Raw genomic sequence first — 26,799 nt, 5'->3', positions numbered from 1 at the left:
AAGTGCTTTTAGATTCAAATCAATTGAGCATTTTTAAAGCTGTGCTGGAACTCAACACATGGAAGAGCCCTACTGGCTGAAAATATTTACTCATCTATTCCATATCAATATTTGAAGCATTTTGGAACAGAGAAATCTACAATACTGTTTTTAAAATAGACAGATTAGCCTATTTTGGAAGGCTTAAATTCTGAAAAAGTCCCTATATAATTTTGCAAGTTGTTCTTTGTTTGCAGAAATAATCTGCAGATACAAAAATATGTTTTAATTAAAATAAATGCCATTTTCCATAAAAAACATTGCCCAAAGGCAACACACAAGGCCAAAAACTGTAAACACTGGAAACCCAACTATGGAATTACATTAAGTTTCTATCTATAAATTAATTACAGCATTGGAGAAATGAAACTGTACCAGTCTCGGGAGTGCCATGCCAGTAACTGAGCATACAAGTTTGACAGTCTGCCCATAATGAATGTAGCCATCTCTCACTGTGAATTCTTCTCCTTCTGATTCATCATCATCCACTGCATGAAACAGGATTTTTCAGAATTACTTTTTTTAATCACCATTTTTCTTGATACGAGAAACATGTAACATCACACTATTACATCAAGTATACACTCAGTAACAAAACAAGTGTGCATATGGGCAACTAATACGGAGGAAAAAAATGCGGGATGTATTTTCATGAGGATGAAGGAAAGAAAGTGAAGAAAAATACAGGTTTGCTTTTACTTACACAGGTGAATGTAAAATGCTCCCCACTGTTGTGAACTGGCATGGAAATTACCTCCTTCTACGTGCAAATATCTGGTGCTAACTGTTTGGGATCGAAGTCTATTAAATAGTGCCACTTTTGTCCCTGATGCAATACATACTGCAAGGAACACATACAGACTTGAGATTATAAAATTACTTCATTATTACATAGAAAAGTATCAAAAAGTCACAAATAGCATAAAATAAACTGAAGAATACTTGAAATCAAGACATAATTATCAAATATTGGTTAATTTAGAAAATATTTATATTTGTGACAGACCAAAAATAGACATAAAATTATGAGTGCAGTAACATACATAGTGGCTGTTCTCCAAAGGCATGCTAGCTCACAGAATGCTGCCACTTAGCCAAATGGGCTAGTGCTTGCCAGCTGCAAACTCCTTCTGTTCATAGTTCTCCAACAACTGATTATTTAAGCAGAAGCTTTAGCTTGCCCTTGTGAATGATTTCAGCAATAATTTGAAGAATATTTGAAATATAAATACACAGTATTCTTACAAATCACAAGCGATTGAAAGGATGACAGATGTAACTATATCAAATTATAACCATGCAACTTGTAATGTTCTCAGATCTGAACTTATTTATCATTCAAAAGAGAGAAATGTAAAAGTTTGGTCCCCTAAAAAAAAAGCCAGCAACTAAAATTTTGCCATCAGAACGGGCATGTTGTTCTACTTGGTTCATATTTACTATTGAAGAATGCTTGGTTCATATTCACTGTCCATCAAAACTATCTGTCGAATACAAATTCAACAGTGCATACTCTGAGCCCACGGGTGTGAACTGCACAGCAACAGATTGCCTTTAGTCATGTGCCAAGCTAGCGGCCCCGAGATCCACATTCCATAGGTGAATGGGTTCCAGCCCAACACAGATGGAAGAGCCTTTTAAAGCACTAGTGAAGAGAGAGAGAAAAACAAATAAAAAAAAAGGGTATCTCTTGAGGTGCTCCAGTGGTATGCAGGCAAAAAACGGTGGAGGAAAAGCAAAAACGTTCCCAATTATACATTAGCACCAGAGATATTGTTAGTTGAAAAACATTGTAAGCAAATAAATCTGGGTGAAATATCACCATACAGATTTCTTAAATAACTACTTAAAAGGAACCATGCAAAACAAAAATATGAACAACATGAAAATGGCATGAGAGAGTAAGAAGGTGGCTGTGATATGACTTAGTGCAGTTTGGATAACATGATCCATACTCATTTATCACAATCTGAAAGCACTCTCTTTGATACTGATCAAAACATTCTAAGCACCAGATCATGGCAATTAAAGAGATCCAAAAGCTTAGAAAAATGAGGTAGAACATACTTTATACACTTGTCTACATGAATTCATTCCCCAGAGTATATGGGGGTTTGGGTGGGCCTTTTATATTTACTAAATAATTAACCATGACTGCATAAAACTCAAAAAGGTAACCTATGTATATTGGAATATTTTAAAATACATTGATGTGTACAGTTCTGAAATAAAAAAAAACGGGAGTTGAAAATTGCAATGTATTTCCCTTGTAGTCAGACCTTAGAATACATAACAAAAACGTAGTATGAAACAAAATTAATTGCTAAATAAAGAAAAAACAGAAATACTTACAGTCTGCATTTTTCAGTGACTGTTTCTTTTTAGAGGGTTTGGAGATGACTTTGATCCGTTTGCTGAGGAACACGCCGATGTCATCACTATTGCCATAGAACATTTTTACCGATAACATGAAGTGCTTTCTCTTGTCTGAGTCTGATATGTATAATGTTTTGGCAGTGCAATAATTCTGTAGGTGAAAACATTCTGTGGTTTATTCTTTGAAGCCAACCCAGTTCAAGAAACAATGCATAATTAATTATGAATAAAATAAGAAAACTGATGCAATAGTTTCTAAAACAGATGAGAACCTGTTTTTTCCATATCTTCCCTATGCATATCTTTTATGACTGCTGTTCAGCTTTGTGAAGTGTTGCACTCAACCTCATTACTCTATGGCCATTCCAAAGACCCTTACCAGGACTAGAAGAGATGACTGGAGACCATAACTGTGTCAAAGCCACCTGTGAGGAGTCAAGAGCACTACTAAAAATTACATTTTATTAGGGCTGTACAGACTCTGCACTGGGCATGCACAAGGGATTGCCTGTGCAGAAAATGTATTGAGCTAAACTTTTCTTGAAAGGATGGGAAACAATTGGGTTTTGAAATACAAGGAATACTTTTGGCTACGTATTTATGCTAGGTGACAAAAGAATTAAAAAAAAATCTCATAAAGAACTTCAATTATTCTTTATTCTTTCTCTATTCTGAATATATGAAGCATTTCTAGTAGACTGTGCTGGAAATACCAGCTAGCTATAAAACACCAGGTAGCTATAAAATACAGTTTAATAAAACAACCAGGTAAAATGAACACTTTTGCTGCTAGTTCTATTCCAACTGTTTAAGTCATCCCAAATACCTTAAGAAAAAAATCTTGTAAGAAATTTACACTACTGTAAAAATAACCTACTAGATTTTAAAGATGCTACTTCAATTGTATTTTAGGCAAATGGACTTAAACGCTACTTTTAGCAGCAGATGTTTTGATATTTCTTTGATAAGATTACCCCCCCATGCAAGCCAAGGAGGATAGAGAACTTGGGCCAGAAACCATGTTTTAGTTAGCCACTGATACCTACCAAATAACCTAACAGTTTACTGAATCTGCATCAACAACCTACAAATTAAATGTTAGTACCTTGCTATGACCCTATAAACCAAACCCAACTATTCAATTGACCTAAGTATTTTGAGGGATTTTTTTTCAAACCATTATGCAATACCTAGAAAGAAAATGATACAAAAATAAGAAAGGACATTCCTTGAAATATGGACCATGTAGCTATAATATCCTTTGCAGTTAGTTATCTTAGTGGTTTATTACAGTTTTTCTACCTTTCCTTCCAAGTTCAGCTGCTGCATTTCTTGGTCACTGTTTCCTATCCCGATAAAGGCGCAAGGTTGTGACTCCTGCTCAGTGCAACCATCCCGCTCCATTTGCTCTTTTTTTTTCTTCCATCCACTGCCCATGAGATACACACATGGAGGAGGACAAAAGAACCTGAAAACAAAGAATACATTACGGAATTACACACAGTTTTCCAGATAAACAAACTGATGCGTACCCAATGCTTTCACATTGCACTTGAGTTTATACAGGCATGCCCTTCATTTGTCTTGAAGGTTTTTTAAAATATAAATTAAAAAAAAAAAAAAAAAAAAAAAGGCAAGGAAATCAGCAGTAGATGCACTGTCAGTGAGAGAATATATCCAGTTAAATATATTCCAGGTAACAGTTTGCATCTCTACAAAACACCTTACAAAGAGATTCTGAAAGAAAGGAAAAAAGGCCTCAAAACTTATTATAGTCTTTTGCAGGTGCTTAACATGATGGAGCAATTAATACACGCAGAACAGTTCCACAAACTAATTTAATGGACAACTGCTGACAACAATTTCTAAATGCTGAGTTTTGTCATAAGTAAGAAGGGGGTTTATGCTGTCCACACATAAATCTCTCCCCAGTTTTCAATGGAATAGATAATTTTATATCTTTATCAGTATGTGTAAAAAAATAAGACCTAGTTTTCAGCAGCACTGACTCTAATCAATCTAGATGCTACTTATAGCAATATGTTCAAAATTAAATTCAGCATTATATAAACAATGCATTGGTCTTGAATTTTCTGCAAATGGTTAAAGCCCAAATCCTGAAAAGGTATGGTTTTGGTTAGCAAACAAGCTACTGTATTTTTATCATCATTTCATTATGATCAAAGATAAAGTGGAATGAGTACATGCAGTAGTGAGGTAGCTAAGGAGGCATATAATGGAGGGGAACATGAAAAAGTTTTTAATTATTTTATTTACTTCAATATGGAGAGTAGCAGTATAACCTGGCACTTCTGAAACCCAACAATGACTCCTACCTCACAGGTGCGGGTTTTCTGTCTTTGTTTTTTGGTGGTTTTTTTTTTTTTTTCGTTTTTTAAAATTGGTCTTGGGACAACTGAATTCCTGGCAGGGGGAGCAGGCTCCATGCTGGGGCAGCAGCTAGTTCTGCTGGTGGGCAGGAGCTGTCAGGGCAGGGGAGTAAACTGAACTGTGGGCTCAGTCATGGAAAATGATCAGAGGACAAAATTACTCAATTTCTGAAGTGTCTATAGGAGTCCTGTCAAGAGAGGTCAGTGACAGGTAACCAGTTGGACTTGATGATCTGAAAGGTCTTTTTCATCCTAAATTATTCTTATTTCTATTAAACACCATTAATGCTAGCTTTAGTATGAAAATCTACTGTAAAACTCCTATTTATCTCACCTATTCAGCATTATTTTTTTCAGCATGATCACATGTACTTAACAGATAGAAACTGGTTTTAAGTTACAGAATTCTTAATAGATGAAACCAAAGTGTTGTTAATAAGATGATATTTAAATACACATCTTAAGAATACATATAAATAAACCCAAGTATTTGCACTATTTTTTGTTTAATGTACATAAACAATGTATATTCTTTGTAGAGAAACAAATCACTAAATTTTAAGTCCTACTGGTATTTAAAATGTATTAGAGGTTATGAAAATGAACAAAAATTTACTGCCTGCAGGCAAAAAAAAGTCCTCAAACCTTCTTTCTTGACTATAAATCTGCAGTCAAAATTTTTCACTTGCATTTGTTCTATTTACAACACAGCAAAGTAGGTGTTACATCAATATGTATACATCTGAAATATTTATAAACCTCTTTCAAAAGTAGCATGGTCATCATCTATAAGCTATTCCTGATGAAGAAGTTATACACAGATTAAAAAATAGTGTCAACCTTTATTAACAGAACAATGCTTTGGTAAAATAAACAACATCAAAACAAAAATCCAACAAATCCCTTCTATTCCAAATAATATTACACCATAAAAAACATGACACATTTACCTTCTTTCCTTATGTACTCTTGTATTTATCTTACTGGTCAGAACACAAGAAAAAAAACCCTACTTTTTTTCATACCCTTTCCCATTTCAGCTTTATTCTAAACCAAGTCCTTTGAATAACTACAGCCACTAGATGGCAATAAAGACCTGTAAGAAACAGGGTGTAACCCACTGATGAAGAGAAAAGAAACCACAACAAAACGCCCTCTTAAAATTAGAACACAGAGAAAAATGATTGAAAATTTACTGAACAAAGGAACTTTTACAGCTGTCAAAATTTTAAGTTTGGTTAAAACTACAAACAAGAAGAAAGACTCTGGACACTCACTATTTAAATGGGTTTTCTTCCTTATGTATCTACCTCTTTTTCAGCTTTCAGGCATAAACAGCTACAGTCTTGGGTCTTTCTAATTTCATAGCTACCATTCTGTGAACTCATGTATAGAACTCATGTATTAGCTGTGAATATTCTATCCAATACAGAAAAAGTGAACCAGGTTTGAACTTCGAAAACACTGTACTAAATCAGATAAACATCAGAGAAGAGAGCAATATTCCTTCAGTCAATTCAAGTCAATCAATACAGAGAAAATGTGGTACTTCAAGCAGAGAAGCTACTCCAATGGAACTTCCTGGGAAGAAAGGGCTTAAAGGGAAATAAGATCCACTTGTGTCATTTCTACCTCGTCCAGATGCGCTCAGCGCTCTCCTCAAACGACAGGCTTCTGTCACAAAGGTTTGCTTTTTCAAATAATCCAAGTCATCTCTGTGGTCATCTTATAAAAGTCTTTGCCTTCAGGAGAATTCATCTATTCTATATAGATATATATATATCTATATACTTCTTCTAGCTAGTTGGTAAATTCCAAGTGTTTGCCAATTACCCACACTGATCTGAGAATGAAACTGCTCAGCAATCTTTCTTCAGAGGAGATCAAAGAACTAACAACATCCACTAAAGAACTCAATGTGATAACAAACAAATGAACAATCATTAGGTACTACAGTGCTAAGGACAAAGCAGTGCAGCCATGGGGTAAGCCCTGGAAAAAGCTATGCTCTCAATAATGAATTTTATCAAGAAGCACACTCAGTTCAGAGAAAGGAAGTATTACCCAGAAATTACAGGAGCTCCTTCACTAGCAGCTGTAAAACAAGACACAGCTACAGCGTTCTCATGCTAATCAGCAGTGATCCAGTTTAACTCCGAGCAGCACAATCAAAATCCCTATCTGGCTCACAGTCTTTACATGAACTATGCTTTGCAATCCAAAACCCTTCAGTCCTTTACACTGCTGGATGTTCCCACTGCTGAGACTTTGAAGAGAGAAGTCTCAGTCAATGGTAAATATGGAAAACAATACAAGTGCAAGCCAAATACCCACAACTCATCAGGAATAAACAGCACCTGAGTCTCTATCAGCTGAATGCCTTTGAAAGGTGACAGTCATCCAACATGAAACATCAGGCACAAAGTCTTAAATTCAACTGAAGCCCAACCTGAGCTGCTTACCTCCTGGCTTCTTTGTGAAGCTAAAAATCATTAACTTTGTTAAGTGCAAGGCTCATATGAAGGGATGACTCAACAAAGTCAACTCCTTTCATTCCTGTTACTTAAAAGTACTGAAAACTCTCAAATTAACCTCGAAAGTTTGCATCCATGAACCTGGAACAGTATTATTAAATCAGGCCACAAAATATGAGATCTGCACCATCTACAGTAAGCTTTTAATAAGAGTATTTCACCATCTAGTAACACTCATCAGAACACTGAAAGGTAGTTATTGTACTAACCTTTTAATTATGATGTGCAAAGTTTGCCAATGGCAAGTATTTTCCATGACCTTGCAACAAGTAAGACTTAAATAAAGACTGGAACAAGAGGTGGAAGTTTGTCTAGGATTAAGTTCTACATTGACTTGAAAGAGATGTCATATTTAAGAAATAATTCCTTTTGTAACTTGAATTCCTCATTACAAAAGTAATGCAAAGTAAGTTATTCTTTAACTAACCAGATTATATCTATGCCACAATTAAATCCCATGGAAAACAAAAAAAATTTGTCTACAAAAATGGGTGTAAAATAAGTTTCTTTCTAAGATGTATGCAAACCAACTCACTTCAGAAATGGTAGTGAATGCAAAAATGATGGAAACTTGACTGCAGAGTTGCATAAAGCAGCATTAAAACTTTCCTAATTTTGTTTACTCCAGAAATATGAAGAAACAAAGGCCACAGTTTGCTATAAGTAAAGTAGAAACAATTTTAAAACTCAAGAAAAAAAGAAAAGAATAAACAAGAATATAATAATTCAGCTTTACTAAGTACCTTAGAGCACACATGGATCCAAGGATTTAATAACTGGCGCTTTCTTTTATGCTGATAACAACAGGACATCATTACTGATGCTGACAGTCTGGGAACTAGCAGAACAGTATTAGAGACAGTCAACATGGTAACTTACAGCTTAAGAAAAGCTAAAATATTTAACTGAAAAAAATGAATCTTTAGTATGTATAGGACAAGAGGGAACAGACATAAACTGATGCACTTAAGTTCCACTTGAACACAAGGATGATCTTTTTTACTGTGCATGTGACCACACATGGAACAGGTTGACCAGAGAGGTCGTGGAGTCTCCCTCACTGAAGACATTCAAGAACCATCCGGATTCAATCCTGTGCGATGTGCTCTAGGTTGGACCAGATGGCCCCCCGAGGTCCCTTCCAACCTGACTGATTTGGTGACCGATTCCACATCTTCATTTCATACCCATACCACAACAGCAATCATTTCAGCACCATATTATTTGATAACCAGCAAGCAATTATTTTAATTCCTGATCTTCTTTTATAAAGCTTTCAAGTTTTCTACACTCATTTGTCATGCTTCTATTCTTAATTAGATGAATCAGGGATAACCTGCATGAACAAATGCAACTGTTGGGTCTAGAAACACATATATGAAAGAGCATCCTATTTGCTTCTACTAGTCAAGCAAAAAAAACCATCACACAGTGAAGACTGCAGAAAAAAGCACCTTTGCCTGAAAAGCATTCATTCTCATGTATTCCTGCAGATTCTGTCCTTCACAAAAGTACCTATAATTGCAACTTGTACTGAATTGATTTTTGCAAGGAAACGTTTATCATAAATACAGACATGACTGACCTATAATTCTTTTTAAACTTATTACAGGTGTGATTCAGAAACTTATCTCACTGAGGCTAGCTATTTCCCCTTCATATTAATGTGAAATTATTCAGAAATAAACTCCTCTACAAGTATTCACTGTTGACCATTAATGTTGATTTACTCCAACATTAAAATGGAAGGTTTAAAATTAGAAAAATTTTAGGCAATGAAAGAAAAGCTTTGCCCATAGATAGGGAACCTCTTGGTAGAAACTGTCATCACTCCACTGAATGCTATAGGTTTGCAGTACTTATTATGTAATTAAATGATTTAGGAGGAAGCATTTTATGTTTCTTCAGACTACAGTGCAATCTGAGGAATTCTGCAAAGCACTGTGCACCCAACTACACGGTATAGTTTCCTTAGTTCCCAGCTGTAGCCAGACTTCAGTGCAGCATAAAAAGTTACCTTTTTTCATTTCCATATGATTTCTGCGCAACTTTCGCATGGAGTATTAGCACGGTTTGGTCACCTCGCTCTTTCAGGTAATTTCGCATTGCTTCCCTAAAAATCAAAACACAAATATAAGCTTTGAAAGTTCTTTTGGTTTTGTTTACAAAAAAGAAAGACTGCTTTAGGGAAAAACCCCAGGACCTGAAATTCCAAAAAGGCCAATGTTTAAGACAATTACACACGAAAAAGAAGTATCTATCCTACACAAAACTAGCAACATGAGGTCTGTGATCATTTACAATTACTACATTTTCTAGAAAAAAAAATTATTGTGATGTAAAATCATACCAATGCCAGTAATTACACCATGTTTAAAGTCCTGTTTCATTAAGCACCATGCCACAAATTAGAACACATTTTATTAGTTAAATATTTCCTTCATGACCTATTTAGTATCTCATGATAAGGACAAATTGTCTAAGCTTTTCATCAAATCAGTGCAATGTTTATATACAAGTTTTCTTTTGGTTTTGAAGATACTAAGAAAAAAATTAAATTCTTCAGCAAATTGTTTCACCTAGTTTTCCAGCGAAAAGATCTACTTTCTGCCTACAATCAGGTAAAAAAAAAAACTTAAAAATGTTTTATTGTTCACTGTAATTACAGATGTTATATAAATGCTGTAATTACCTCAAACACGCCAACAACAATTCCTTGAGAGAAGCAAGAGAACAATAACAGCCAGTCACTCTACTGTATAATAATCTAACTGTTCATTAAGCAGCATGCCAAATTCAACACCCTAGGGATCAGCTGTGCCGGAGTGCTGGCAGGAACACCCGTTCCTGAGGGAGCTTTTGTGGGTTGAATGCCCACCAAGGCACTCATCTTCAAAGTCATCTACCAGATAAATAAATTATGAATTTATCAGGAATTCATATGAAAAGATAAAACCCTGCATAAGAAGGATTTTTCATTTGGTTGTTTGGATATTTGTCTTTTTTCTGTGAATTGAGCTAATTATTGAATTCCCTTAGGACAGATCTAGAAAACCAAACACTTCTAGTGAAAAAAAATCACGGGAGATAGAAAGCAGTATTTAATTGACCAGACTTTTTCCAAAAGAAATCCCCACACAGTTTCATAGAGAAAAGCAAGTATATTGAGCCAGGGCTGGGTTGGACAATGACATCTCAGCTTTGCTTATCATGTTTTGCAAATTCTTGTGTTTGTCACACCTGCATAAGACATGATAAATGTCTAGTGATTAGTGAGCTGATTTTCTGTGTAAATAGCAGGATATAACAGAAAATAGACTTGAATTGCTGTTTCTATTTTGGACTAACTTGATCTATTTACATTTGACATTGGTAAAACTGATGTTCATCCATGAAAGTACAGCTGGAAAAACTATTTCAAAGCTCACAGACTTACTAATTTACAGTCATTTTTTAAGAGTATATTTTAAACCCCAAAACATAACTCACTGTGAAACTATTATTATACGTTTCATTATGATATATATTAGTTGCATTTAAGTTGTCTAAAAACTTTTAATCTGACAATATGAAATATTCTAGTAAGACTTGACTACTATTAAGAAACTACCCAAACCCAGCAAACCACACAGAAAACTGCTCAGTGCTATTTTATTTTTATTTAGCATTGTATGAGGAAGAAAGTTTGTGTTTTCTATTGGTCTTTTTCTACAGTGGATTTGTACAATCCAAGCTCCTGTGAGAACAAGTGATGTTCCCCCTCCAGCCCCTCCCACTGATATCTTACGTGACATTTTTCATTATTCAATCCTAAAATTCTTCATGAAGGTAGTATTACTATAGTTTACATCTGAAACCGGCTAGCATAGTATGAACAGAGTAGTGTTACTCTGCTAGAGATTATTAGTCAAATCACACAGCCTTTAAACAAAAAACAGCAATTTTCCAATAACTGAACTAAAAGCTTTTAGGGGTTTACAGACACATTTTCGGCATTGCATAAACACATCAATTTTAAAAATCTAGGTGACAGTTGTTCCATTTCAGCAGTTTACTCTTCAGAGGAAAGTTAGGTTGTTTGTTTCCAACTTTCTATCATCACAGGAAAGGTTTTCAAACTGCTGCTTTGAAGGATGGCTGGCACTTCTCAGATACCCACCATGTATTCAGGAAAGAGCAACGAGCTACGTAGTAGCTAAAATCCTGCATAGAAAATTTAGAGTAACTATAGTAAATAGAAGACTTATTTAAAAGCTCTCATTGCATACTCATTTGTTTTTTTGTTGCTCTTTTTAAAACATAGAAGATACATGCTATTTTTGTTCATTTTTTTAAAATGAAGGAATATAAATTCTATTAATACCTTCAGGATTATAGTATTGATGTTACTACTCAAGATGGAAAGCAGCTCATTACTTAAAACATTGTATCTTCAAATATCCGAGAAGACTGCCAGGCCAACAAGAAACCACCGTCTTTCTTCAAATACTTGTAAGACAGTATGGATCAATTTTGCTTTGAAATGAGTTTAATGATGACAAGTTAACCTAAAGCTTATTCAGAAATGCAGTGAGACAGATATTCACAGCACAAAATGTAAAAGTTCCCCGCCATCATGTGCTAACATAACATATAATTTCATTCAAAACAGAGGCTGTCATGAGGTGACAAGAGGCTTCCTGTATTACCACACAAAACTATAAAAACAAATGGCACATCCTTTTTTTCTTTCAAGCAAATAGTGAATTTTAAAATCAAGAGCTAATTATAACCGGCACAGTTTGTGGCACAGAATAATAAATATTTGCGTAGACTGTGTTAAAGCAGTTCAAAAAAATAAGGTGACTTCTTAACAGTTTCTGGTGTAAATACATGCCAGGCAGGCCAGGAGCGAATCAAGAACTGTACTTCAGTCATCCTAAACACCTTCCAGAATAGACTGACTTGATAATTCTATTTGATACTCTCTCTGACTATTTGAGGTTCACCAAAAATTGGTTCAGATCACTTCTTGACAGCATGGTGTTAAATTCTGGCAGCAAAAAAGGTTACATGACCTCACTTCTACTCAAGAAACAATTCAGCTCATTCCTGAGGATTTGAAAATAAGCAGATCCACATCATACAATATAACCAACAATAACTGATACATGAAGTCAACACCATTTCTAAAAATGCATTTTGAGTTTCATATTAAAAAATAAGCCAGTCTGTTAAAATTTGCATTCTGGCTGCTGTTTGCATATATAATTGAAAAGCTTTGATATTTAAAATTCTAGGGTTAGCAACCCACAATTTTTTAACTTGATTTTTCTGAGAATGAAAAAGGTAACTTCAGAAAATTGTTAAATACTGAATTTCTTTAATGCTTACCTTGTGAGCCGTTTCGGTTGAGGTCGCTCTCCAAATTTCCTGAAAAAAGAAGTAGTTGCTAATTTAAAAGTGTTTAGACATAATTTTATGGTAAGATACTATCCCAATTTCACAATTTTTGAAACTGTATTAGAATTTTACATCTTGTCTTTGTAATTTCCTAGATAAGACCACTATTAAAGTATTAACCACCTCCTCATAACACCTTTTCCCACAACAGCAGAGGCTTTTTTTTACTTGAACATTAGGTAACTTTCTTTGTTGAAGTCACATTTGCTCTCAGAATGACTTCTGGAAAGTTCAGACATCACAAGAATGTAAAGAAGCAGATCTTTGCCATGGAAATGACCTTGCCAACAACAAGCAGTTACTGCAAACATACAGAAATTTACAGACTTATATGTGTTGACAAATAAGTGAATGCTTTCCACCAGGACAATTCTCAAAAATCTGTTTTTCCTTCATGACTTCTTACAAAAAGGATGACAACATTTTCATACATGCCAGTACAGAATTACAGGAAAAATCTCTCCTATGGAATGCTGCCAAGCTTGATCCATAAATAGCCTGCAATACACTGAACGATTTTTTGCCATAAAGTGTTTTTGAGACAGCTGTACTTCTTTCAGTGCTTCAACACCGTCCTTGAGAGAAAAAATATTCCTTACACTAGGCTAAGACTTTCCATGAAAGTCTTCATTTACATAAGGCACCAAATTAACACATGGCAGATACATTTTCATTACCAAAACCATCCTCAGATTAAAACTAAATGGTTAGGTAAAAGATCTGAGAAAAGGAATGCTGCACCCAGCAATGTACATCTGCTAATCCTGGTGAGGAAGTGCAACCACAAGCTAAAATTATGATAAAAACTGGGGGGAAAAAAACCCCAAGAAACCCACAACGCAAAACCAAAGCATAACAATGTCAGGCTTAGCTTAACACCTTTTTGCCTAAAAATAAATAGAGACATTAGAGACTGTGCTTTTACTGCCAGTGTTCATAAATATCTCTGTGACTTGCAAAGTTCATTTTATATGTGGGCATAGCTTTCCCTTTATGCTTCCTGGATAGGGAAAGGAACCCTTTCCTACTATTGTCCTACAAGAGTGTTGGAGGCTCCCTAGGACAAGAATTTGATCATTAAGTGATGTGACAAGAAATTCCCCTGTTCGTGCAATGAATCTGTCCTGGACTCTACAGCCACTGATGGTGGAATGATTTCATACATTCCAATTTAATTTCTGTAATCCCAGAAATGTACAAATATGTAACTATTATCATTTACATAGCTGAGCTAAATAGCACTCTCTAGACAGGGCAATGACAACATTCAGCCAATTTTAAAGTTTTTTTCAAGACTTGAGAAATACGTTTTCTAAAATACTGGAACTGAATAAATGACAAGAAGCCAAATTTTCTTTTCAGCTTAAACAATGAAATAAAAAATGTATTTTTCCAACCAGACAAATTCCCTCCATGTTTTACTTTGTTGCTATTTAATATACAGTTCACTTCTCTGGCTTGATTTTAATTTTAAATGAAACAATGAAACCAGAATTCTTGCTGCGAGATTTGTTTTTATACATTTTAAATTTTGAGGTCTACTGGACTCGATTTATATTTTTCTCTGTGGTATGAACCACTGCATAAACATAGATGTAATGCAGAAAAGGTAACTAGAAAACCCAAACAGCTTTGCAGTTTGGCAGTGGGAAAGTTACATCCAAAGCCTGTCTGCTTCTAACACTTATCTTTTCAGGATCTGCCTAGCTGCCTCCTGAGCACACCCTGTGCCTCTGATTTTCCCTGGATAAGAATGTGAGTAGGTGTATATCCCAACTCCTCCATACTATCTGTGTAGTTGCTGTTCTCCCCTGAAGACCCAGGATCATCCTATTTGACAGAGGGTCTGTGACTCTCTGACTAGAGAACAGATTAAGCAATATTCTGCAAACAACATCCCTATAGATTAGCTCCCTGCTTTTGAGCAGAACTACTGTCTTTGTTTCAATCCCTCCGCACATTTCCATTCACCACAAAAAAAATTAAGAGGTGCTTATCTTGGAGCAAAGAAGGCATTATGCACATAATACTTACTACCTACACTGTGCTCAATAGATCCAAACCAAGACGAGGACCTTAGTACACCACAAACTGCATTAACACAAAACCCTTACAGACAAAACCTCATTCCGCCCTAAAGTAACACTGCCCTTGCAGAACTCGAGTGCAGCAGGTACATTCCCTTGCACATTACTAAAAAGAGAGCTACACAATGCAGTTGCAATTACTGAAATAAATACATTTCATCTTTTCCTTTAGTCAAATCCTGAACATACAATGCAGGAGAAAAGTACCAAAATTCCCATTCTTCAGAATCAGAGCTAAAGCACTGAGTCACTCTGGAGATGTACAGGGCAAACTATGATCTGATGCTCAGTGCAGTATCTCCCTAACTCATATACCAGCTTTCCTCAGCCTCTTCCACACAAAATGAAGTTATCTATGTCACTTTAATCAACAGTGAATACATATAAATGCTACCCTTAGCAACAGAAACCCTTCAAAGAGATTATGTAAATTTGGGTAAATCTTTTATTATTCTTTCAATATACATTATAGAGAGGTAAGAACAGGAGGAAATTGCATCTTGACATTTACTTTAGCTCCCTTGTTAACTATTTCTAAATTAAATTCAGCGATTTTCTCTCAATGATGTTGTCTTGACAGATGACTGATGGTTATGTACCACAGCCATGGTGTCAAAGAACAGCCTTTTCCTGCATCATTACAAAATCATTTCAAATATTCCATAGATATTCACCTCCCTAGCTCAATAGCAATAGTTAAAGAAGTTAGAATTCAAAAATGATTAAGAATGAAATAGGAAACTGAAACATCATCATGTCATTCGGCCACACCCTCACAATTCTGAAAACTTCCAGCAGTGGAAAGAAGTTATCTGAGTAATAAAAGTTAGCACGAAAGTCAGTATGAATGATCAATAGTTTCTGTATCCAGTTGGCTAAAACTCCAGCCTTCAAGTGAGAGTATGAGAGAAAAGTGACAAACAGATGCAAAGATCTAAGAGATTGATAAAAGATAAGCAAAATATGGAAAGGATATAGTTATTATCTCTTGTCTCACAAACACAGGAATTGGGAAATATATCCAACACCAAAAATCTAATTTTAGAATATTTTTTTCCTTGCTCTACAAACACAAAACTAAGTTGTAAGACATATTGCTAGAGAATATTATGGAGGCTGAAAGTAGAAGTAAGCTCAAAAGATTAAACAGAAGTCTGATACAGAACTCAATTCAATTCTATTAAGTATAATGACCTGTTTTTTATAACCTTGTTCTATCACCAGCAAAGAAAGCAGCATGAGTTTAAAAAACCCCAAACCAGTCTACATTTACTCTGTCTTTTTTATCCTTTCCTAACTTATCCATTACTGATAACTAGCAGGCATGGATCAGTATATATACTCTTAGGTACCAGATAAACTCCAAAGCAGCAACTGCGTTCAGGATGCCAGATTTTCAGTCACACTAGAAAACTCAAATATACAAAAAATACACAAATTTTCTTTAAAAAAGTATCACGTGTATTTTGTTTAATGGTTGATCTGGTTTACTTATTCCATATGTTTGCAAACTGATGCAGAGATTTGTGTTGACAATGTACACATATTGTATATTTTATATTATGTTAATATATGTTTCTGAAGGACAGAAACTCTCAGCAACTTCTACACTGAAGAAAAGACGAAGAATCTTTTTAAGTTTTCTGATGTTACGACAGATGAAAATGCAAGAAACACATTATAACTATGGTTTTGTACTAAATGACATCCACTGCACAAGCTGTGATTGTTGCTATTTCAAACTTCCCTATTTGACTGGTATTTTAAAAAATGAGCCAGTTCAGACATTCCAAGGCTACCTGTCAGACATGACAGAGACGGCAACACTTTTGTTGTGAAGATTTTCACCGGATTTCACTGTTCTGGTATTTCTATTTCTCCTTTTATTATCATCTTGAAAATATGCAGATTGATGAATAACAAAAATGTACAGGAGAGGAAACTAAAAATGTATCATAATTATATTCTTGCAGAGGTTATTAGACAAGATAAATATATGTAATTTGCAGTCCTAATTAGAGGTTATGCATCATTATATCTGAATGCTCACCAAGTTCCTTTCATTTCCTGGGTTTTTAAAATTTTACTATCCAAGACTAAGTGCTCTTTCAGGTGTCCTGTATTGGGATTCTAGACATACAGACCTACAGTCAAATTGCTGTTTCATTCACATCAGCTCAAGCTGTATTCTGTCAGTATATCACAACACGTTGTACTGGAAACATGAGTGAGAGTATTAGTCACACTATAATCACTTGCGAGCAAGTTATACTTGTCCTAATTAATTATTTTCCCAGTCCTGATTTTTTCTCCAGCCACCAGTTAGTATTCTATTACTTCCTGTGTTTTGTCTTCTGATCCTTTGCATAAATTAATTTCACTTCCACACTTTGCACTGTAGGCATAACTCTTTCTTCAGTATAATGTCCCAAAGAATTATTTTCAAGTCCATACTTTTCATTAAGCAAGTCCTAATTTGCCATTTAAAATTATTTTCCCCATTCACAGAAGTGTAAGGAAACGTATTCTTTCACCTTTTATCTCTTTACTGCCCTTCAACTAAGTATGGAAGTTAACAAGTGAAGTAACACTAATCTTATCAGTACAGTACATAGTTTTACTCAAACTTTTAAAATTCTCAGGTTAGGTAAACACATATACAGACACAATATACAGGATAAGTTTGAAATTTTCAGACAATACAGAATGTGAAATCCTATTTAGAATTCCTAGCTCAGATACAATACCACTACAATTTTCTATGGTTGCAGGAATAGGAGTTTTCACCATCTATCTAGTTGTATGCCTTTACTAAACATGCCAAACTTTTTTTGTTATATAGCCTTATTTTTCTGGACATAAAATTATTTGACTCCATTTTTTTATTCAATGGTTCTATGCGTCAAGACAATTTTGGGTGGAAAAATAAATGAAAATTACCAAAACAGTTCTGCTATTTGCAAGAAAAAGAATAACAATAAAAAAATCTCTACAAAAAAAAATCACATGCTATCCTATCTTCAACTCTGACTGAAGATCTATGGTCACTGAACAGTTCTAGCATCCTCCTGCCTGGAATATGAACTTCAAATTTTTCTGGTACTGGTCTTCAGCCAAGAACAGCATTTTAACAGTCCCTGAGAAAGACCATTCACCTTTATGTGCTGAGCACAGAAGCCTTAAAAAAGTATTTCCAAACCGTACAAATAGAGACAAACTTCAGCAATTAGGTATTGTATCTTCACTTGGCCTATGGATTGACACAATTTCTGGCATCCAGTCAGGAGAGCATGGATCTTTCTGTAAATGGGTCTCCAGAGAAGCAAAATGCAAAAAGGAGTTGTCAAATTTGACTACAGCAGGAACAACAGCTGAGCAGAAAGAAAGCGTGTTGGAGAGGCCAACATGGGGGAGCAGCAGAAACAGTGTGGACTAAGAACGGGAAGACATGAGCTGCAAACTAAGAACTGCTAAATGAAAAACATGGACCTGAGACCACTAGGGGAAATGGGGCACCGGAAAAATCTGTTGCAAGGCAAAACATTCAAATTCAAGTCCAGAATATACAAAGTGTAGTAAAAATACACTACGATTACTGTTTTCTGTGTCAATTTTCTTTGTGACAGAAGTTTTCCTGGTGTCTTAAAAATTTCAACACTGAAAATAAAAGTAAATATTTTCCTTACCCTGAAAATCCAAAAGCATAGTATACAAAACCAGGCTGCCCAAAAAGCTGCTAGATGCCCCACCCTTGGGAACATTCATTGGATAGGGTTCTGAGCAACCTGATCTGACTGAAGACATCCCTGCTTGTTGCAGGGTATATGGACTCCATGACCTTTAGAGGTTCATTTCAAAACAAATACCCATGTGCGAGATCTCTATTTCCTTTCTGCCTTACACAAGTATGAAGAGATCATGCTTTGCTGCCCACAGGTAACTAAACAGATCCAGGTGCATATTTCTCCCTCACCATCAGATGATGAAGAAAGAAACATGAATAAAGAGCAAGAAAACTTATATGTTGACATAAAATAACTGTTTAACATAGAAAGCAGAAGTGGAAGCAGAGAAAAACAAAGTGAAATGGGTCACTCACCACTACCCATGATCGATATCAAGCCACTTCCTAAGCAAAAGCTGGGTAACCTCCCTAAATCCCACTCCCTCCCAGTGCTGAGAATGCCATTATATGGCATGGAATATCTCTTCAGTTTGTTTGGATCACCTGTCTGGCTGTATGCCTCCCAGTACCCTGTACCCCTCTCAGTCATTGTGGGGGAACAGGCACCAGGCAGAGTGAAAAAGAGAGACGGCCTTGATGCTGTGCCAACACTGTTCAGAAAGAGCTAAAATATCAGTGTGTTATCAACACTGTTCTGTCACAAAGAACATGGCACCATAACAGCTGCTATGAAGAAAATTAACTCTGTCCCACCCACACCCAGTACAATGAGAAAAGAAAAATGGATGCTTTCTGCATGGGAAATACATGCCAGATTTTAAAAAGGCACAGAGTGCCTGTTCATTGGAAAAATTTCACCCCCAACTACCTGACTGCAAGATCACTTCCAACTGGACCTACTCACTTGCTGGTGCTTTTTGACTGATGTAGCAAAGGCCTAACATCATTCCTGAAGAGTAAACTCAATTCTTTATAAGTCCTGTTATATCCCAGTACATATTTGCTGCCTAACATATTAGAAGAACTCTTTAATAGGCTACAAGAGATGACTATAATACCTCAGTATGGATTTTGGAAAAAATCCCCAGACAAGTGTCACAAAGAAACTGGCCTGGACGGAACTTACCTCACACTGCTCAGTTCAATGGTTTCGGTTCCATCTCCCAGAGCACAAATGTCTCAACATTGTGATAAGTAAGATATGGCAATCACGAATTTAAGGCAGTGTAAGACCTAGAGTATTAAACATAGAAACTAAATACAGAATAGAGTGATCAAGGAAAGTTTTTACTTCCTCAGAGGAGATCCAAGGGAAACAATGCTTGAAACAGGAGGAGCCTAATAAAAAACCTCCAGATTTTTATATAGTCTTTGGCAACATCTCAGACTACATTATGAATTCAGAAATAAAGAACGCAAGAAACCCCAGCTTCTCTCCAACAACGAAGTGACAAAGAAGTCTGGTGAAAGGCTCAAGTTAAGTCCCAACATTTCTAATACCTATCAAACAGCTGGTATCCCACAAACCATTGCTTGTGATAGGATTGGGGAAGAAGAAATCCTGCCATTTCAGCTACTCTTAAGTGCATTTCAGCCAGGAGTGCAGCAAAAGAAATTCCTGTGTTTCACTTAACTCCATTTCTAAAACCAGTGTCAACTGTCAGGTGCAACCTTTTCCTAGACCTCTTACAATGCCATGTAACTTGTGAACAAACAAGAAGAGTTTGTGACTTAATAATCAGACAAAAGCCTTTTAAGGAAAGAAGTTAAAATAAGAGAAGTATTTTACAGGTATTTTTTTATCATTCTCCCTCAGCTTTAAAGTAACTGCTATGTATCTGGAAAGCTAGGAAGTCTGCCAAGTGTTTGTTCAGCTCTTAGTACCAGATAACCAGACCCTCGTTGTAACAGGCTCTATTGCTTTCTACCATGAGAAATGAAAATATTTCTCAAAGAATTAATTTCAAGATACTTTGTGATCTGTTACCACAAACTCACTACACCTCAAGCCCACCAGTACAAAGGTTTACTTGGCCTACTGAGGTTATCTAAGATCCGGGAAAGTGAAATACTCAGGTTTCCATTCAAAGTTTGAGGATCAATATATAAGTATTCCTTTTCAGCCACTAACAGAGACATCATCTAAGAAAAGTTGAAAGATGGTTTTAAGAGGCACACTGGGACTTTATTTTCTCTTTTTCTTTGAATTGTTTATCCTCTGCCTATTTGCAGCTTCAATTTGCTTACCATAAACAAATTAGTGAATAACTGAAGAAGCACTGAGGAAAGTTCCTATTTATGGACTTTTAAAATGCTTGAAATTATCAAAGCTAACATATGCAACAGTGCCCATGTACAGGGCACACTCATTAATTCTCAGGAGCGATCCCTTAATCTGGCATTTGCTAAAAAAAACTTCCTTTGGGTTGAACAGCATATTACAACCTACATGGTAAGACTCAGCCACTCCACATCAGACTTGTTTTGGTTTTGCAGATTTCTACATTTAGGATAACGTGTTAGATCAACTGCAAAAGCAGGTGTATATTTTAAAACACAGTGTTTTCTGTTAATGTAGGTATACTTTTCTGTGCACAGATTTTGATGAAGACAAGATGTAAATACTGAAAATATTTCTGTGCATTCACCTACACAACCACAGTCTATTACAAACATTTTAGAACACAACTCCCAAGGGAAATGATCATCTGTTACTAAAAAACATTTTCCTATCTGGTTTCACAGACCCAGAGAATTCCTATGTATTGAAAAAAAGGGCCATTTACAATCCAGCATGAGCTGGATATAAAGACCACCACATTTCATACAGTGGTTGGATCCATAGCACTTAAACATGTTTCCTGCAGGAGATAACTGCTGGATTTGAGTTCTCTAAGTGCATCTTATTCCATACTGATATCCTTTATTTTCAAATGAATCTGAAAATAGTGCACTGTTATGATATGTCAATGCTAAAAATGTAGAGCTCAAAAAAGTGATGATCTACAGGTTTTACATATGATTAAAAAGCCAAAACACCTCAAAGACAAATTTCTAAGAGATTAATGCAAAAGACATACAATTGTATATGAGAATTCAGTTAACATGGAAATAAAAACAAGCAATTATCTATGCTCAAACAGAACATTTCACATTGATCTTCTCCATGGATGAAGATACTAAATAAATGAACCATACCAATGGCTTAAAAAAGCCATCAGAAGGCAAGTTTTATCTTCTCAAAAACAAATTAGGTTCAATATACACAAGTCTGATTATGGGAAACAGAAACAGTTGTATTACCAGTAACATCCAACACTAAACAACCTCCACACTGAAAACACAAACTAAGAACGAAAATAACTAGTTAATATTGTCAAAAGAAAGGACAGATGATGATGAAGTAATTCTTACCCACTCTATACTCCACAGCCTACAGTTCCACACAAACTTCATTCTTCACAACACTTCTCAGGCAACTCCCACTTCATGTCCCACAGGTTTTTTGGGGTTTTGCCCTCCACCAAATTTTGCAGGTTGTTGTAACTTAATGCCATACAGTCTAATGTGACCCAGCATACCCTGTATTCCTAACTATCTACATAGCATCATAGGGTAAGGAGTCTTTAAATCCTTAGACTACTCACACCCTAAATACTCCATTGTCATGTTCCTTTAAAATATCACACAGCTGAGGTACAGAAACTGCTGAAGAAATGACACCTATTGCTCCCTCCACCTATCGCACCCTGTTGCTCCCTCTAGACACAACTATGTCCATAAGCGTGATCCTCCCAAGGCTGATGAAGTCAGATTGATTGACAGCTTCCAGCTCACCCACCCCAGGCTGGTTCATCCTTCAGGATGAACACACACACTAACAGAGTCACACGCAGTCATCAACTCTCACTTTTGCCTGCCAGCAGCACTTCGGCCCTGATTATCATTAGGGTGTCTACTGTAATAAATATTGCTATAAAGACTTTGTCCTGAAGGTTAGAGTTAAATTAAAAGCTAACCCATTTTTAAAAATAAATACAGTTTTCATATTCACATACAAAGAACCAATCTCAGCCAGCTTGCTTTGAAACACTATTGACACAAGGTACCCTCTATCCATCCTACAAAAGTAGATAAAATTAATTAAAAACACACCAATCAAGAATGGACACGACCAATAGATTTCTACTACTCCGAAAGTCCCTTTCTCCACTGTAAAGAGTCAATGATGGGTGGTCCAACTGCATTGTGACTCTGGAAGCAAGGGGCACAGCAGCCCCTGAAATCACAAAACCAGAAAGTTGTTTATCAATACACAAAACATTCCCCCTCTTCAACAACGATAAAATAAAAGACCCACCTGTTCCAGGGTGAATGCCACCAACCAAGCATTATCACATCTTTGTACTGCATGATTCTGTACTGTCCTCGACTATACTTAAAGAATTCAAGTCCCCCAACACAGGGAGCATGTTATCTGTTTGAAACACGTCTTCCACTCTACAGCACTGTACACACTTTTGGCACTATATCAAATAATACTGACAAAAACACAATAGAAAAAGCTCTGCTTCACTTAGTCACGCCCTCTCACTCAAGTCACTGGTTCAATTAGAAACTCCCTCTCCCTTTTCTGACCTGCTTTCATCCTCCCACACTGCTCTCATTATTGTCCTCTTGTTTTCCAATCCCCATAAAATCATAGAACCACAGCTGCAATTTAAATAAAAACTTGCACTGTATCAGTAAGCAGGGTCACTTTCAAACAATTTACACAAAGTGAACAAATTCACTTCTTTATAGCAATCTACCTAAATTTGGAAAAAAGCTCCATGCAGTAATCACTACACTTGTATATGACTCTAAAAGTCAAAGGTCTTCTCCAAACAGGACATAATTTTAATCTAGACAGCACTCACACAACTTTGCCATACTAAGTGAGGTAAGGAAGTCAGTAATGATAGCATGGTTAATGAGGAAGTGCCAAAATATACACCTGGAGGTGTGATTTCCCTGTTTTTGCTTTTGGCTGTAGGTACCTGCAGCAAGGAGCTAGTAATCCAAAGATCTCAGGTACACGAAAGAACTTAGGTACTATCAACTTAAAGGATAAAGCCATTAAAATGTCAGAGTGGTGCAGAATGTAAGAAACGTAGTAAAACATTAGTCAATTTATTATGATTCCTTTATAGTCACGTGCTATTATTTCTTGTTTATTAATTGCCTAATAACATTAGCTCAAATATTTAGTGGAAACTGTAGACTTGAACACACATACCTTAGCAACTGACCAGGTTATTAGCTTGAAAATCAGCATGTCAGCAGAATCCCAGTCCCTAAAACACAATATAATTTGGCTCAGCTATTGTAACTGCATAGGGAATGTGCTCATTAGTTTTATCTTCATCCATTCAAACAAAAAGAGAGTGGATACTTGGAAAAGGGAAAGCACCTGAGCATTCATTTCCCAAAACTGACCATTAAAGTAATGGCAATACATAAAATCAGTCTGGAGCACGATACTACACAAAACATCCCACAGTCACAGCTTTCATTGATAATGACTTTGTTCAGCTTATGATTACTAGAACTCTTCTTGTCCATCTGACACAGCATATTTTCTTCGCAATCTCACCATGCATACCACCTTTGAATACATACTTCACCAGCAAACTTGACTCTTATTTCCTAAGAAAGTGATTATATATCCCCTAGTAAACCATAATTTAAGTATCAGCAAGTCCTTAAAAACAAGCAGTTATCTTTTAAAAAATTAAATTTCTAAATATGGCAAGAACAGAGCTATTGAGTACCAAACCAGTGCTTTTTAGAGCTACTACTGACCCGTAACTGCAAGGCAGATTTAGTCTGAAGAAATTTTTTTATAAGCATGAGAGAAAAACTACTAAGTGTACTGATCATTATCTCTGTTGCCCAATTACTTGAAAAAAGTTACAAATTAGAAATAAGAGGAGACTTTTTCAACTACTTTCCTGCCAATATAGGAGCCCAGCACTATAATATAGTACCTAAGTTCAAAAGGATTTGTTCAACCTTCATTTCAGTGACTGTGTGTCTGCAGCATTCAAAGAACAGCTTCTCCTCTGTAAATATAATTTCCATCCTTATCTGGAAGATAAGCAGATATTCTGTGCAGAAGATAACTTTAAAAAAAAGTGAACAAAAAGAAGGACAAAAGGTTCATGGTTTTCTCCAAACCACCACCATTCACTGTAATACAAAAAATATATAACAGAAGGATAAATTGTGAATGATTTTATAAGGAAGTGGTAAGGAACCATATTAAATTTGCAAAGGTGGAAGATTCTCAAAAAGCCAGACTAACCTCACTAACCAAAAAGGTAAATAGGTATTTCTTTGCAGCACCTCTTTAAGAGATAGCAGGCTCTTGATGGGTACAGTCATTGGTCAGCTTCAAAATATCTAACCACGACTCTAATAAAGTAATGGGATAATCACTCTTCCATGTCGTTTTCCTTACGCTATACCCTCATAAACAAAGGAGCTTTATTGCTACAGCAACTGCTTCCTATGAGCAGAAAAACAAGGAGAATGGCCTAATCTGTCTCTAAGGGGCTTACTGTCCCTGCTCCAAGCTCCTCAACTCACTTGCCGCGCACCACCCGCAGTGCTCAGACATTCAAAAGAAGCTAACTCAGTCCATCAATCTGGCACACCACTAACACATGGGGAAGCAGGAGACAGGGAAACCAGTCATGTTGGTTGTAGAAAGTTGTTTGGTCACCTCAGCAATCTCAACTTCAACAGAAGCCAAGAAAGATCACAGGAGCAGCTAAGCAAGCCTGTAACTCTCATGGGAAAGAACTATAATGCAATAAAACACACAGAGGAGTCCAGTACAGAAAATGACTTGCAAAATGCAAGTCTTAAGCAAAATTAAAAGATCTTACCAAGAGACTAACATATTTAGTCAAAGTTTAGCTTAGAATACCTGTAAGACACTCACCACAAGTCCAGTCAGAACTTAATGCAAAACGACAGCTAAGTAAACTGACATCTCTAAGGTTTAAGCAGACCAACTCTGACAAGTCTTGCTGTGACAGTTTAAATCACCACTGTCTCAAATGCCTTTCCCACCTCTCTGCTAGGTCAGGGCAAGCAAACGTGCCTGTATCCCAGCTGCTCCAGTTCACAGTTGGACTATGGCTTCAGAGGCAGCTGAGCTGATTTGTCACTGCCAAACAGGTCTTGCCTGCCAGCTTCCCCCAGCTGCACTGACCTACCCTCAAACACCAAATTCCAGCACTTGTCAGACCATTCCACAGACAATTCAAATCAGTAAGCCAGAAAAAACCTATCTTTTTGGGGAGGCCAGAGATGGAAAGGGGAAAGAGGAAAGACTTCATTGATTCAATCGCAAAGCCACTGAATGCCAGCACCACCTCACTGCAATCACACTCAGGAGAATGTGACCACCTACTTTAGTAGCAGGGCACTGTAATAAACCTGGTTCACCCCTGGTGCACCTTCTATTTAGACCCATTTAATATTATTGTAAATACCGTAAATAATGTTAATAATAATAATAACAACAGTAATAGCAAAAAGCCAACAAAAACCAGTTCGCACACTCCATCAACTGGTCTTGTTTTAGGAACTTAAGCTCTGACAGCAGTGCCTAGCCTTCCAAAGCAAGTTTCAAGAGTAATTTTTAAATATCTTTGCTGTATTCTCACACTTCTAAAACACACCTTTAAGAAATAGGGACAATTCCCTATCATCTCCCTCCTCCGGCATCTCGGTCACTTTCAGTCAATTTTTTTTAATGCAATGTAATTGTTTTTCTTTTTTTTAAACTCACTGATCCTAGAGTTGTAAAACAATTCAAAAATTGTATCAGTACACAAGCAGAGAATAGATTATCAGCACCTAAGCAGGCTGCCATGCCAACAGAAATTTCCAAACTGGTAAATAAAATTTATCTCATCAGTAGATTAAAATGACACAAAACCTGTGCATACGTATACCTTTTAACAAAGCTGGATTTGGCACCAACCTGTGTTACAAAATTATAGGGTTTCCTAGATATCAGATGTTTTCTTGCATCACCCAGGAATTACGTGGTTACACTAACATTAACTGGGTGCAGTTATGAAATGAGCTGTCAGTATCCTAGAATTAATCAATCTCAAGTGTATTGTTTCGTAATTAAGCTTATGAATACATCATCCCATGAATATAAAAACAGCAGCAATAAACACATC

General features: G+C 36.1%; 1 protein-coding gene across 2 annotated transcripts in view; it reads right to left on the bottom strand.

Annotated features, from left to right (window-relative positions):
- RBPJ (recombination signal binding protein for immunoglobulin kappa J region) overlaps positions 1 to 26,799 on the bottom strand; it is a 57,332-nt gene that overhangs the window by 12,545 nt on the left and 17,988 nt on the right. For both annotated transcript variants that reach the window (XM_030270869.4, XM_030270871.4), the window contains exons 2-7: positions 12,713 to 12,751; positions 9,357 to 9,452; positions 3,718 to 3,883; positions 2,392 to 2,566; positions 743 to 880; positions 415 to 527 (exon numbers count right to left, since the gene is read on the bottom strand). In XM_030270869.4, coding sequence (XP_030126729.1) covers positions 415 to 527; positions 743 to 880; positions 2,392 to 2,566; positions 3,718 to 3,883; positions 9,357 to 9,452; positions 12,713 to 12,751 — 727 coding nt within the window. The remainder of the gene's footprint in view (positions 1 to 414; positions 528 to 742; positions 881 to 2,391; positions 2,567 to 3,717; positions 3,884 to 9,356; positions 9,453 to 12,712; positions 12,752 to 26,799) is intronic.

This window comes from Taeniopygia guttata, chromosome 4 (assembly GCF_048771995.1).
Source record: "Taeniopygia guttata chromosome 4, bTaeGut7.mat, whole genome shotgun sequence".
NCBI classification, from domain to species: Eukaryota; Metazoa; Chordata; class Aves; order Passeriformes; family Estrildidae; genus Taeniopygia; species Taeniopygia guttata.
The sequence above is the reverse complement of the archived record's forward strand: the minus strand, read 5'-3'. Positions and strand labels throughout refer to the sequence as shown.